At 48.4% G+C, this 15,492-nt stretch overlaps 1 protein-coding gene across 6 annotated transcripts in view; it reads right to left on the reverse strand.

Annotated features, from left to right (window-relative positions):
* PTK2B (protein tyrosine kinase 2 beta) overlaps positions 1–15,492 on the reverse strand; it is a 107,680-nt gene that overhangs the window by 12,221 nt on the left and 79,967 nt on the right. For 5 of the 6 annotated variants that reach the window (XM_060273197.1, XM_060273196.1, XM_060273195.1 and 2 more), the window contains exons 14-24: positions 14,526–14,579; positions 13,296–13,393; positions 12,122–12,206; positions 11,409–11,509; positions 10,218–10,333; positions 8,240–8,340; positions 7,019–7,108; positions 5,197–5,401; positions 4,638–4,746; positions 2,221–2,286; positions 1,267–1,392 (exon numbers count right to left, since the gene is read on the reverse strand). In XM_060273197.1, coding sequence (XP_060129180.1) covers positions 1,267–1,392; positions 2,221–2,286; positions 4,638–4,746; positions 5,197–5,401; positions 7,019–7,108; positions 8,240–8,340; positions 10,218–10,333; positions 11,409–11,509; positions 12,122–12,206; positions 13,296–13,393; positions 14,526–14,579 — 1,151 coding nt within the window. The remainder of the gene's footprint in view (positions 1–1,266; positions 1,393–2,220; positions 2,287–4,637; positions 4,747–5,196; positions 5,402–7,018; positions 7,109–8,239; positions 8,341–10,217; positions 10,334–11,408; positions 11,510–12,121; positions 12,207–13,295; positions 13,394–14,525; positions 14,580–15,492) is intronic. The other variant, XM_060273198.1, reaches the window with a different exon arrangement.

The raw sequence follows: 15,492 nt of genomic DNA on the forward strand, positions 1-15,492 counted from the left end.
CATTTTAACACACACACCCCAAAAGCAAAAGCTTAGGAAATGCATGTCCTGTCTCTCTCTCCGCCCCGCCCCCCGCCCCATATCTCTACTGAGAATTCAGAAAGAGAAATGTGGAACAGCTCATTTTGCAGGGTGGGGGTGAAATGAATTAAGCGGACAGGGGGTTGCTCTCCTTCATAGCCCCTCCAAGATTAGTCTTGGGGGTGGTATAGATTAGAACATAGGAATCTGCCTTAAACTGAATCAGACCTTGGGCCCATCTAACTTAGTACTGCCTGCACTGACTGGCAGCAGGAGTCTCTTCCCAGCCCAGCACTGCCGGGAGCTGCCGCTGGGAAGTGAACCTGGGACATTCTACATGCAAAGCAGGTGTCCTGCGGCTGAGCTGCATCCCTTCCCCTCCGAACACCAGCTGCTAGGAATCACAAACAGAGAGACGGCTGCTGCACTTGTGTCCTGCTTATGGGCTTCCCAGACGCTGAGATTCATAGATTTGTGGAGTTGGAAGGGGTCCCCCAAGGGTCATCTAGTCCAACCCCCTGCAATGCGGGGAATCTTCACTAAAGCATCCACGACAGCTGGTTGTGTGGATGGCCACACTGGGAAAAGAGGGTGCTGGACCAGAGGGGTCTTCGGGTCTCTTCTCTCTTTCTTTTTCACCCTTTCACGCACTTCTTCCTAGCCTTCCTATCCCCAACTTCTGCTTATCTTTGAGGTTTAATTTTTGAATTTATTTTATAAAATTTATACACCGCTTGATAGTTCAAGGAAATCTCAAAGCGGTTTATGAAAAAGACAAAACAACAAAACGTTCTCGATGCAAAAAATTAACAGCAATAATTTTAAAAATTCAAAAGCTAAAATAACAGTAGACGAAATTCAGGGACTCAGCTACACAGCTGCAAATAAAACGTTTTAAATGTGCTGTAAATTGCAATATACCAATGTGACACTAGATGGTGATAGTGAGCTATGCAAACGTCAATGTATTTTTCAAAACGTTTTAAAATTAAAGCATTTTCGTGGTGGTTTTAAAATATCTGTGCAGTTTCCACCCAGGTTAAATCTCGCACTAGCTTTCTAAGCATCTGGACAGGCTTGTCCGAACAAGAATGTTTTTAGCAGTCATTGAAAAGAGGGCAGTTGAAGGAGCCTGCCCGAAATCAATAGGCAGGGAGTTCCACAGTGCAGGTGCTTCCACACTAAACGACTGGGTTCTTACAAGTGCAGAACGGGTGCCAGGCTCCCCCACCAGTTCCGTCTTACCCTCATGCTGTGGCGCTTGAAGACGTTGTGCCTGTTGAGTGGAGGGGTGTGCAAGGAGTTGACGGGAGACGGGTACTCGATGGGGCTGGTGAGCGTTGGCGAGCTGGCACACAGACCCTCGGGCACCTGGGGAGGCGTAAGCAGAAGGCAGCGGGCACAAAACTCTAGACACAGCATAGGCGGCAGGCGCACAAACAGGGCTCAGGAGACTTTTGCACGGAGAGAAAAACAGCACGCAGAGGAAGGAGAAAGAGCCCGCCTGTGTGCGACGGGGGCAGCTATCCCATCTTACATCCGAGTAAGGGGCAGTAGTGGCCATTCCTTCAAGATTTTCAGGCCATAAATTTTGAAAACCCGTTCTAAAAGGGGCACCAGAAACCAGCTTGCTGTGAGCGGTGGCTGGCGACGCAAAAAGGTTGCTATTTCGCTGCAAAAACGAGCAGCCAGTTCAGTTTGCTAATCTGCCCACCGGACGTCCGAGGCTAGATGTGCCCCACAGATTTAGAGCAGCGGTTCCCAAAGTGGGTGGGGGTGCCCCCTGGGGGGCAGTGAGATTCCCTGGGGGGGCTGTTAAGAGTCAAGGGGGAGGCAGGGTGTGCTGGAGGTGTATAGGGCTATCAGATTTTGAAAAGCCGGTTCGAGTCCATCAGTTGGGTAGAGGAATGGAACGGAGTCTCTAGGAGATGGGCAATGGGCATGGCTAGCTGGCTGGCTGGCACCGGCAACATTTTGTTGGGCTGCAAGTGCAAGGGTTTAAAACCAGATTCTGGGAAGGAATTTGAAGCAATAAACAGAAAGATCAGAAGTCTTGTTCTGGCAGCTGCAGGACTCTTGACAAGCATCAAGCAGCTGCTACAAATTCAGTGGGAAAAACACTCAACTTTGGCTCAGAAGGAACAAAAATGCAACAGTCACACGAGTCTGGCGAGACAAACGGGAAGTTCCTGGTCTTACCTGGAATTGCAGTTTGGGGGCCAGCAGGTTGGTCTGAGGGGGCGGCTTGTACTTTGGTCTGCTTGGCTGGGGAGAAGAAGGGAGGCTTGGTGAGCATCAAAGAAATATTGGGAAACAAAGCATGGATTTCACCCATTAAAAAAACAACACCCAATATATAAATATACATATATATCAATATAAACATTTATAAATATGATAAAAAAAATTCCTTCAGTAGCACCTTAAAGACCAACTAACTTTTTATTTTGGTATGAGCTTTTGTGTGCATGCACACTTCATCAGATACACTGAAACAGAAGTCATCAGACCCTTATGTATATTCAGAGGGTGGGGGTGGGGGTGATGGGAATGGGTGATGGGCTGATAGGAGTGGTAAACCTGTTGATTTAAACCTTCTCTTTCCAGTCTGTTTCTGAAATAGAATGTCCTGGGAGATTGAAGTGTTCTCCTACTGGTTTCTCTGTCTTGTGATTCCTGATGTCAGATTTATGTCCATTGGATAAATGGACATAAATAAATGGACATAAATCTGACATCAGGAATCACAAGACAGAGAAACCAGTAGGAGAACACTTCAATCTCCCAGGACATTCTATACAAGATCTCAAAGCAGCTGTTTTATTACAGGAAAAAATCAGAAACAGACTGGAAAGAGAAGTTGCTGAATTGCAACTCATTAGCAAGCTTAAAACCACGGAGCCACCTGGAATGAACAAAGACATCGGATTCTTATCTCATTATACATGATCAAGCTTTCCTTAGCACCTCAGCCCTTGCTCCCCCCCCCCGCAGGACCAATTGCAGTCATTAACAGTCATTAACAGTCATCAGTGTATCTGATGAAGTGTGCATGCACACAAAAGCTCATACCAAAATAAAAACTTAGTTGGTCTTTAAGGTGCTACTGAAGGAATTTTTTTTATTTTTTTTCGACTCAGAACAACACGGCTACCTACCTGTATTTATAAATATGCACAAGCATGCATTACTCTCATGTCGCAAAAACACACAGAGCACCTATATTTGCAGCACACTAAAGAGTCACAAAATTTGTGCCTCAAAGCGGAGTGCTTTGAATAACGGTATTCTTATTTTCTGCCTTGCATGGTTACTCGGTGAGCAATACTGAGTGGGCATACTGAAATGAATGAACACGGCTAACTTAGGTAGGTCAAGGGTAAATGTGAATTAAATTGGGGGGGGGGATATGAGATGCCTGGAGGCAGTCAGGTTGTGCATCCACAGTAGTGGCCAGAAGAGGAAAGACCACAGGGAGAAGCCTCAGCTGCAACTAAACATGTCTCTCCTGTATCGGTTTCTACAGCCACAGTTGGCACTGCAACCTTCTAATGGTTTGACTTCACCCCTGGAGGCGCACCCCTCCGTTGTCTCCTGAGATAGACAGATGCCAAGAAATGTTGTGGTGACAATGCAAAAAACAAAAACAAAATACTGCTGCAGCCATAAGGAGTGCCAATCCCACAATAAATGCCCATCTAACTGGCACTTTCCCTTACTGAGGGTTAAGCAAAAGAGACAAGATCAATGTGAGGATGAAATTTCTAAGCTTTTGCACCATTAAATGCCTAAGAAGAGCCTGCAGGATCAGGCCAGTGGCCCACCAAATCCAGCACCCTGTTCTCACAGTGGCCAACCAGTGCCCCAAAGTTAAGGACAAAATCAAGAGCCAAGAGCAACCGTCCTCCTAGTGCCTTCCTGGTTTTATGTTTTATTCTGGTCTTCATTATATTGCTTATTGTTTTTTTTTTTTAAGTTGCACACCTCTTACAGATGTTGTTTAAAAAACATTAAGCAGTTTATATGAGTTTCAGATAAATAAATACAGTCATATCTCGTGTTGCGTTAGGCTCATGTTGCGTCTTTTTGGTTTGCAAACGCGGCAAACCCAAAAGTGTATACTTCCGGGTTTTGCCCCGTGCGCGCGCGCAGAAGCGTTCTGCGCACTTCGCACATGCGCAGAAGCGCTCTATCATGCTCCATGCTTGCGCAGAAGCGCCGCTCTAGTTGCAGACTTTTCGGGGTGCAAACAGCACCCTAGAACGGACTGTGTCCGCAACTAGAGGTACCACTGTATTTGTTTTTACAAAAATCCTGCGGTGATTCCTGCATTTCAAGGGGGTTGGGCTGGATGACCCTTTAGGGTCCCTTCCAACTCAGCCATTCTATTAAGCAAGCAAAGAAAAAAAAAGAGTAAATGAGATCCAATGAAAACTTCAGCTTGCTCTTCTCTCTGCAGCGGAAGTTGGTGTGAGCTTCCTGAATGTCTAAATCCTGCAATCAAGGAGGTGCCCAAGGACAGTGGACTTTTTCTCTTCCACTTGGAAGAACTTTTCCCATGGCAAGAGAGTGGCCTGTGCTTGGAGCCTGTCTTTGTGCACCTGAACTTTTCTCACCTTTGGAGGGGGCTCCTGCGAAGAGGGAGGCTCCATGATTTTGGGGGGCCGGTGGCGGTTGTTCCTCTCTTGCTCCCGTGCAATCTCTTTCTCCATCTGGTAAACGTCACTGCAATCAAAAAGGGAAGAGAGCAATTCAGCTTGGCATTGGGTTTTGTTTGCCTTTTACTCTTAACTTGCACTTCTCAAATCAATGCGTGAACTGAAACACTGTCATCATTTGAAATGCATTTATCCAAATCCTGTAAGGCAGTTCTCTAACCAAATGGATGGTATTCAGCTATACTCAGAGTAGGCCCATTGAAATGAATGGACATAACCTAGTCATGTTCATTAATTTCAGTGTGTCTTAAGCTTAGTTTACTCCAGTGTTTAGAAAATGAATTATGCTATGGGAAACCACTTGCATTGTGGAATGGAGTCTGTGGAACCAAGGGAATTCTGCAACTTTGCTTATGTAATTTATTCAGCTTGCAGAATGTTGCTTTCTCTAGCGCAGATTTCAGATTTGTAAGGCCAGGGTAAGGGAGTCTCAATGGAGGGCTAACCTCCTACTCACCTCAGGCTGCAGACCAGCTCTTTGAACTTGGGCCTGTCGCTGGGGTCATAATCCCAGCAGCGTGTCATCAGAGCGTAGAGGATGGGGGGGCAGGCGTCCGGCTTGGGCAGGCGGTCACCCTTCTCAAGCACCGCGATCACATCCTTGTTCTCCAGCCAGAAGAAGGGCTGCTTCCCGTAGCTGAGGATTTCCCACATGCAGACGGCTGAGGTGGGGAATCAGGAAGAGAAGAGAGCGTGGGAGAGAGCTGCGGGAATTGGTGGGAGACACTAAACTGCACCAACAAGAAACCAGACTGGTTCACCTATTTAAATCTCTGCACCCGGTGTGTGTGTGTTGAATACTGAATTAGATTTCAATTGTTTTATTTAAGTTTTCTGACAAGGTGGCTACTGTTTGTATTCTCTTTGCTAGAATTTGGGTACTGTATCTTTAAATTTCCTGAAAATTGATGTGATTCACTGCACCTGTGGGTAGCCTTTATAATGTTACTAGGGTTTCCCAACAGTATCAGCTTCCTACATTTTTAAGTGATCGCTGATCCGTGGCCATTTGATGTACCTTTGGGGACAATTTATTTGGTATGTATTTGTTATTGCTTGCTTATTTGCAGGCCTGTCATTTCAATTTCTGTTTTGTAATAGATTTCATTGTCTATTATTGCCAGCTGACGAAGACTTATCATTGAAACAGTTCATTATGCTGGAAGAACTGTTCTGTCTGTTTCCGGGGCACCTGCTCCAATCAGAAACTGCACCTTGGTTTTCGAACAAGCTTAACACACAGCAGGTCCTTGGCTATCTTTGGAGGTGTTGACACCTGTTTGTTGGCCCCACCCACTTTTAAAAAGGATTCTGTGGGGAAATCGGCACAGCACTTTAAAACAAGGGCAGCCAATGGGTTTGCCTCTAGGTGCTCTCTTTCTTTTTAATTTTTTTAAAAAATAACCTTTATTATACAACAATTTACATATAACTTCGACAGTACATACAATTCATACAATAGCAGACACTAGCTACCAGTAACCACCTCTCATTTAACATAACACACCTTTCGACTTCTGATTCACCTCACTGTAAGTTTTACATTTTGTTAGTCCATACGCATTTCATTATTGTTTTACTTTTCCACTATTTATCATTAAAGTTTTTGCTATATAATTTCTCTGTGTTTCAAGATTTAGTCTAGGCCTGTCAGGAGTTTTGCATTATCACAATAATTTTTAAGGTATTCTTTAAATATTACCCAGTCTTTACTAACTTTCTGATTTGAGTTTCCTCTTATTCTCCCAGTCATTTTTGCAATTTGTAAATACTCTATCATTTTCGCTTGCCAATCTGCTTTTGTGGGGATACTGTCGCCTTTCCAATTCTTGGCTATTCAGATCCTAGCTGCTATGGTTGTGTAAATAAAAAGGGGTCTGAGATTTTTTATAAAATTTCCATGGGCATAAATAATACCTAACAGAAAGGCTTCAGGTTTTTTTTGAAATGAGAATTTGAAGATCTTTTTCAGTTCATTATATATAGTATCCCAAAATTCTCTCACCCTCTTACAATTCCACCATCTAGAGATGGGCCTCTAGGGGCTTTTGACTAGAGCTTTCACCAGCCTCACATGGCAAGGCCAATAAGGAGGGAGAATGGGAGTCGTAGCCCCCCCCCCCCAATCTGGAGGGCACCACAATAGCAACCCCTGCCTTAAAACACCCCTTGCAATTCCTAAGTGTGTTGCATTTGGTTCCCTCGGTTTCCAGCCTCTGCTTGAGGCAGAGCACGCAGGCACGGATCCTGCTTGCCATCGTCTCCAAGCAGCCACTCACCGAACATCCACACGTCGCTGGCGGAGGTGAATCGGCGGAAGTTGATGGACTCTGGGGCCATCCATTTGATGGGCAGGCGAGTCACAGAGGCTGGGTTGACAAAGGCGAGGTGGGGAGCAGGGAGAGATCAGAGCCAGTTATTCCCAAAGAACAGGCAAGCCAGCAAGGTTACGACTGAGCGGAGGCTTCTGCATTCGCCTTATTTTTGATTGCTGTCTTTTCAATCTTTTGAAAACACAGTTTTATTATTTGACACGACATTGCCAGTTGTTGTAAGCCTCGTTCAGAAACGAGGAAGGCAGGAGAGCCATCTCTAAGGAAGGTCTACCCCCAAGCATCTCCATGTGGCCCCCAAATATAGGAGCATGGGGACCTGCCTTATGCTGACTCCAGCATTGGTCCATCTAGCTCAGTACTGGCAACTCAACTCTGACTGGCAGCAGCTCTAAAGCGTATCAGGGCAGGGAACCTTCTGCAGTCCTATCTGGAGATGTCAGGAATTGGACCTCAGACATTTTGCATGCCCTCCCCAAATCAAATGGTTTTGCAGTATGGAAGTCCTTCAGCCAGCTGTCGTTCTGGCTTCTAGAGGTCTCGCTTCAGGCCAAGCGTATGAATAACCACCAGCAGTGGTTGTCTGGAGACCCTTCCTGGTCCTGGGATTTCCAACCCATTTAACTAGAGATGCTGAAGACTGATCCCTGAACCTTCACATGGGAAACAAGTGCTTGTGCTTGCCAGGGCACAGCTGAGCTGCCCTGCAGCGTTGGGATGCCCAGAGGAATTGGCCTCACGAAGAACTGCCTCTTCCAGCTGGCAGGGACATCCTAAGGCCTTGGGTGGAGGCCTTTTCCAGTCTGGTTACCCAAGACTTTTTGGTGGAAAGGCCAGTAGCTCAGTGGCAGAACATCAGCTTTTCCTTCAGATGGTCTCCGGGTCAATCCCAGTGACATCTTCAGTTGTCCCTGGAGAGTCACTGCCAGCGAGTGCAGAATATACTGCACTAAGATGTACATACTCAATATGTGGCAGCTCCCTCTCAATACCTTAGCACTCAAGATGTTGGACACTCAAATTGGGCATCTTTTTGATGCACCAGCGAGGGTCAAATTCAGCTTGTGCAACAGACACAAAACAGCAGCCAGACGGAGTTTAATTACATGTATGCGACATGCCGTTCTGCCTGGAGCTCTGGGACACCCCCCCCGCCCCCCTCCTTACCTTTGTAATACTCGTCATCCTCAATGTATCTGGAGAGGCCAAAATCTCCCAGTTTGACGCACTCGTGAGAAGCCACCAGGACATTCCGGACAGCAATGTCCCTGCAGGTGACAAAGTGAGATTGGCCACCCCTTTCCTGGGAGGTGGAGCGGGGCAATAGGTATGTTGGGGGGGGGAGTGCAGCAGAAGTGCCTGAGCACACATGCCATGGTGGGACCCCCAGGTCATCTATCGCTCACCAATAAGACAGCCAGCCTAGTGGTTAGAGTGCTGGACTAGGACTTGGGAGAACAGGGTTCAATTCCCTACTCAGCCATGAAGCTCACGGGAGTACCTTATGGCTGCAGTCACTGGCTCTCAGCCTGACCCAACTCACAGGGTTGTTGTGAGGACAAAATGGGGAGAACTAGGGAAGCCAACTTAAGATCCTTGGAGGAAAGGTGGGATGATGATGATGATGATGATGATGATGATGATGATGATGATGATTTTATTTATACCCCGCCCTTCCCAGTCAAGATCGGGCTCAGGGCGGCTAACAACAAAAATATCAATGCCAGTATAAAAGAAACAATTCAATTAAAATGCAGATTAATACAATGTTAAAATTCAATTTTAAAATTAAAAATCTACAAGTAAGATAAAACCATTATAAGATAAAAGCTTAATGGAGGGTAACTCCCCCCCCCCAGACTGCATCAGTCCAAAGGCCAAGCGGAACAGCTCTGTCTTGCAGGCCCTACGAAAAGATGACAAATCCCGGAGGGCCCTAGTCTCCTGAGACAGAGCGTTCCACCAGGTCGGGGCCAGTACTGAGAAGGCCCTGGTCCTGGTCGAGGCCAGCCTAACCACCTTGTGACTCGGGATCTCCAGTATGTTATTATACAATACAAATGTTGTTGTTTTTGCAATCCATCTGTCTCGGGAAACAACAGAAGAATGTGCCTTTGGGGGGTGAAGTCAAGGCGTTGTCTCCGAAAAATTTTACACATCACTTGGGAAGGCAGGCAAACTAAAGCTAGTGTACTGGAAGAAGCAAAGATCACCAGTGTTGAAGCAATGACCAACATCAACTTTGTTGGACTGGTCATGTTGTGCGGATGCCTGATGATCATCTTCCAAAGCAACTACTCTATTCCGAACTTAAAAACGGAAAGCGTAATGCTGGTGGTCAACAAAAGAGGTTTAAAGACTGTCTCAAAGCAAATCTTTAAAAATGTAGTATAAACACCAACAACTGGGACACACTGGCCTGCGAGCGCTCCAATTGGAGAGCAGCCTTTACCAAAGGTGTCAGGGGCTTTGAAGACACTCGAACTCAGGGCGCAAGGGAGAAACGTTCTAAGAGGAAGGCATGCTTGGAAACCCTCACTAGGATCAACTCCCGCCTGGAAACCCATGTACCCACTGTGGACGGATGTATGGATCCAGAATTGGCCTCCACAGTCACGGACTCGGCTATGGGTGATTGCCAAACAAGAATAAGAAGCAAGTGACCTCCCTGGGGTGCACGTCTGGGGGTCCTGGGAGAGAGACTTCCAGCATGAGCAGCACACCCGTACATGTGCATTGATCCTTGTGCATGACCCCAATGCTCTCCCCACTGGAGTTTATGTCATCAAATCCACTCCAGACCCGCCCAGCCTGCAAATCTGGCTCTGCTAGCAATTCCACTGGGGTGGGGTGTCCTCCAAATCATTTTTTAGATTTATCCCCCACATTCCTTCTCTAACCACGAAACTATTTGAGATGCCTTTTCTGGTACCCAGGGCTGCTCTGTGTCCCTGCCCCACAGAGGAACACAGGGAGGGTCCGTCTGGCACCAAGAAGAAGTCTGGGCTTTTTCGACTTCTCAGAGCTGTGGCTGCTCTTTGTGGAGAAGCCCAGGTGTGCAAGTTTGGCCTTGTGAAAATGTCTCTCCGATATGCGCTGCCCTCGTGGGGCTGGCTCCGTGGGGGGCCAAGTACCCCTCTCGTACCTGTGCACACAGTTGATGGCTTCCAAGTAGGCCATGGCTTTGCCGAGCTGCAAGGTGTAGTGGATGAGAGTCTGCACCTTCAGCGACGCCTTGTTCTGCTCGAGGTAATGTCCTAGCTGCAGTGGGGAGAAGGAAGGGCGAGGGAGAGCAGAGTCACTTTCAAAATGCTCCTCCCTGGAAGAGCCCCCTCCCTCAAGCCCCCTTCCCCCCTCACTTCAATAGTCCAGGGAGAAAAGAAGCTTTACTGAAGAATTGGAACAGAACTGCAGGTAACTTGAGGAGAAAGAAACAAAGGGGATTTTGCTTTTTTAGGGGCAGGGCTTGTCTGATAATTAATAATACAGTGGTACCTCCCGTTGCGGACGGGATCCGTTCCGGAGGTCCGGCTGGATCCCGAGGTTTTTGCAACCAGAGTATTTTGCAATACTTCCGGGTTTGCTGCTTTCGCATCCCGAAGTTTACGTAGCCTCACTTCTTGCAGGGAGGGAACTGCCAGGAGGCCCTCGGAGCTGGACCTCAGTGTGCGGGCTGAATGATGGGGGTGGAGAAGCTCCTTTTGTGTGGACTAACATCCACACGAAAGATTAGGAGTCCCATGGATCCCTTTAAAATCCCATTTATGCTGTGCAGATGAGGAAATGTGAGCAGGTGAGCTAAATGAACATGCATGATCCAAATACGCTGGAGATAATAATTTAGTTGGAACTGGACCTCAGTGTCCGGGCAGAACGATGGGGGTGGAGATGCTCCTTCGGGTCTACTGGGCCGAGGCCATTTAGGGCTTTCAAGGTCAGCACCAACACTTTGAATTGTGCTCGGAAACGTACTGGGAGCCAATGAAGATCTTTCAGGACCGGAGTTATATGGTCTCGGCAGCCACTCCCAGTCACCAGTCTGGCTGCCGCATTCTGGATTAGTTGTAGTTTCCAGGTCACCTTCAAAGGGAGCCCCACGTAGATCCCTTGTAGCTAGACAGCCCATCAGAGCATATACCGCCCCACCAAACATCATGTGACTTTCTCTGATGCTCAGCAACCCCTTCACCCCTCTCGGTCAGCTGACTTACGGGTAACAGAGTTAACCCTTGAGTTACAACCTGAATGATCCCTGCTACTGCGCTTTCAACCATGTTCCACTTCCTGGCTCGGTCACACCTGCTTCCTCCTCAGCTCTCTGCTCTGTGCCTCTCACCTCTCCGTAAGGGTAGAGCTCCATCACAATCCAGGTGGGCTCCTCCTCGGTGATGCCAATGAGCTTCACAATGTGGGGGTGGTCCATCTTCTTCATCAGCACTGCGGATGCATTGAAGGCGCACTTAACGTCATGCTCGCTCCGTCAGAAAGAAACCCCAGCCGACTCAAGGCCAGGCCACCCAAAGGATCACCTCCCCCTATATGGGGGGAGGGGGCTTTTCAGCCTGAATGAGGCCCACATTCCCTTCTAGGCAGCCCTTGGGGAGGGGTTAGTTACAGTGGGCTAGTTTCTGCACCCACCCACCCCTCTCTACCAACCTTCCTTGGAGGTTTTTAAGCAGAGGTTGGATGGCCACCTGCCAGGATTCCTGGCAATGCAGGGGGTTGGACTAGATGACCCTTGGGGCCCACCACTTTCCATGGGAGCCCTTCCACTGTCAAACAGCTCTTAGCGTCGGAACGTTCTTCCTAATATTTAGGAGGAATCTCTTTTCTTGCCAGTTGAATGCGCTCGAGCTGCAGAGAACAGGCTTGCTCCATCTTTTGAGATATTTGGAGGAGGCTCTCAGTCTCCTCTTATCCAAGCTAAATGCCCCCAGATCCCTCAACCATTCCTCATACGGCTTGGCTCCCCAAACCCTTGATCTTGCTTGCCTTCCTTCCCACGTGTCCCTAGTGGGTGCCTGCCTGCCTGCCTGCCTGCCTTCGTACCTGCTTCGCTCATGAACTTCTCCTTGTTCTCAGCTGTACAGTCCTTCTTGCAGGTCTTGACGGCCACGCTGACCCGCTCTCCGCTCTGGAACGAGAGGCAGACTCAAAGCACAGCTGAAGCTAAGCAGGGCAGACGGCAGGGTTTGCCAAATGCATGGGAGCTGGAAACCAGGAATGCCCATCCTTGCCCGGGGGGGGGGGGGCGCAAATCTCTGCACATATAAGAAGACCCCTCCTGGGTCAAAGCAAAGACCCAACTAACACAGCATTCTGGATTTCCACAGTGCCCGGCCAAATGCTAGTAGGAAGCCCAAAGCAGGACCGGGAAGAAACAGTGCCCCCCCCCTATTAAGAGATAGACTCTCCCTGAACACGGAAGTTCCATTGAGCCTGCCATTGCTCATAGGCATAGGAGGGGAGCTTTCCTCACAATGCAAACATTTTGGGGGGAGGTGGGGTGGGGGAGTTCCATCAGGATGTTGAGGCGAAAGGGTTAACAACCCCCTTTCAATCATTTTCCAGGTGTCTAATGGCATCAGGTGGTCTAAGCAGGCAGAGGCTTGCCTCCCGTCTTAGCGCTGATCAGAGAGATGCCCCTACTTGCTCTTGGATAGTGAAAGGCACAAACGCAGGATTATCTCTGAAATCAGTGCTACAGTTCCACAGCGCTAAGATCGGACGCATGAAAAGGGCTTTCAGTTTACGGCTAGAGAGCAGGCAGAGTCTCATCTCTTGATCTTAGCTCAAAAGTGTCACAGCACCGTCTCCAGTCTTAGTGCTGTGGCATTGGCTGCTAAGATGGAAGATTAAGAGACCTCTGCACCTGATTTCAAATGACGTCAGGTGATTTACAGTTGGGACACGGTTTAAGATAAAGATATCTTTATTGTCATTGCCCCCTTGCGGGAACAACAAAATTACTCAACGAAATTACTGGGTTTGCCCAAAAAGGCCTGGCGAGCCAAATTCAGAGGCTTAGCAAGCCTAGGTAGGTCTGTGGCCTGGAAGATCTCCAGCCTGCTGCTCTCAAAGTTCTGGAATAGTTGACTAGGTAGAGCATGAGACTCTTAATCTCAAGGTTGTGGGTTTGAATCCCACCTTGGGCAAAGGATTGTTACATTGCAGGGGGTTGGACTGTGGTCCCTTCCAACTCTACAATTCTATGAAGACTCACCTCGTTGGTGTAAACGCCCTCATAGACCTCGCCGAAGAAACCCTCTCCTAGGATCCGGCCCAGGATGACATCTTCCCGGGAGATCACAAACTGTTGAGCTGTGCAAGAGAAAGCGCCTATAGCACACCAGTTTTAAACGAAGGGAAAAAGCACAACTACCATCAGTGTAGACCAGAAAGGGTGGGGGGAGAGACTGTTTTGTCTGCCAGCAACTGCCAGCTCGATAGGGGGCATAGGCGGTAGATTGGTGGCAGTGTGCAGTGGTTAAAGGGCCAAGCTTCTGCTGCAAAATAAAAATTAAAAAAATGCTCTACCCAGATCTCGCCTCTGCAATGCCACAAACTCACTAGGGTGGGCTTATGCAAATCACTGTCTTTCAAAACCTTAACTGCCCACCTGCAATTTGGCAATAATCATACTGGCCAACCTTGCAGGGTCGTTGTAAAGCACCATCACCAATATGTAGTGCAAATGGCCATTACTGCCTGCATGTCAGTGTGACCTGGTGTGGTGATAGTAAAAGTGTCAAATGAGGACCTGGGAGACCAGGGTTCAAATCCACACTTAGCCATGAAGCTTGCTGTGCGACCTTGGCCCAGTCACTGTGTCTCAGCCCACCCTACCTCACAGGGTTGTTGTAAATGAGGAGCGAGAGAACCAAATATGCCACAACTTAAATTTTTGCGGGGCGTGGGGTGTGTGTGTGGAGGTGGAATGTAAATGTAATGAAGGAATACATAAAGACCTGTTTAGCTCCAGTTGCCAGAGGTGTGTTTCTGTGTAGCAATAGTGGACTCAGAACTCAGCAGCCTGAAAATCCCGGCTTCTTGGAGCTCAGAAGTAGACTCTGCACTAAGTTTTTGCTTTTAAAAAATATTGCACGGCTTTCTGGCTAGTCTCTACACTATGGTATAGAAATTGTTTCTGTGAGAAGCCATTAAAATGCATCTTACATTGTTATATGGCAACTTCTTGTGAACCACATAGGTAGAGATCAGGGGTCGCCAACATGCTGCCCTCTCTATGCTGTAGAACTCCATCTCCCATCAGCCAAAGCAGCTGGCTTGGCCAATGGCCAGGTGCAATAGGAGCTGCAGTCCTCAAACATCTGGAGGGCACCGCCTTGGCCACCCGTGGAACAGATGCCGGAGCCAGTCAACATCTCCTGTACCTCAATTTATTCCTAAGAGGGCAGAATTAATTCTCAAGTGGTCCAGAAGTTGCACCTACCTCCAGATTTCGGCCGGGACGCTTCGTCTGGAATCTCAGCATAAATATCAGAATCTGGAACAAAGCAGCCCATTTTTATTGTTACGCTGTTTTAATGGGGGCGGGTTTTAATCATGCATTTTAAGTGTGGATGGTTTGAATATTATTCCACTGTGCATTTTAATTACATCTTGATATAAAACTGGAAGCAGGCCGGAAACAGAGGGCATATCCCCACAACCACCTGCCCCTGAAGAACACACCAAAAGAGTTGTGTTATTTTTATCTTTTGTTTGTAAACCGCTTTGGGATTTATTTGAATAAAAAACGGCATAGAAATAGAAAAACAAAACAAAAAAATTGAAGGAAGTGAGAGAGAGGCATCGTCTCCTCTGGGCTGTACGTGGCTTTTTCTGCCCTCGTTATTGCCTCTGGCCAAACAAGATCTGGCAAGAATTAGTAATGCTTTGTAAACCTGTACAACCTATTGCAGGGATCCCCAAACTACGGCCAGGAGGACTCATTTATCCGGCCCGCAGCAAACCCCGCCGCCCGCTCTTACCGGCATGGCACAGCTGCCCACTTCCGGGTCGCAGGAGCACCGGAAATAGCTCACGTGCATGCGCAAGCGCCATTTGCGGTGCACTTCCGGGTTGGAGGAGGCCCGTGCACATGCGCACAAGCTATTTCCGGTGCTCTTGCGACCCGGAAGGGCGCTGGAAATAGCATGTGTGCATGCGCATGGGCGCGTGCTCCCGCATGCTCCCCCACCCTCCATCCCATCGCACGATCGGCGCTGCAGGCACCGACCCGAAGCGCGGTAAGTTTGGTGACCTTGACTCAAGGCCGGCTCTATGTAGACCCCCGGTGGCGCAGGGCACCATGGCGCCGGCCCGCCAGGAGGGCGCCGCGAGCTGCGCCCGCCCGCTGGCTGGCTGGTCCGCTGCGCAGCTGCGCGCGGCGCCCACCGCACTGGGAAATGGGGCGG

Source organism: Zootoca vivipara, chromosome 3 (genome assembly GCF_963506605.1).
Source record: "Zootoca vivipara chromosome 3, rZooViv1.1, whole genome shotgun sequence".
Classification (NCBI taxonomy): Eukaryota; Metazoa; Chordata; class Lepidosauria; order Squamata; family Lacertidae; genus Zootoca; species Zootoca vivipara.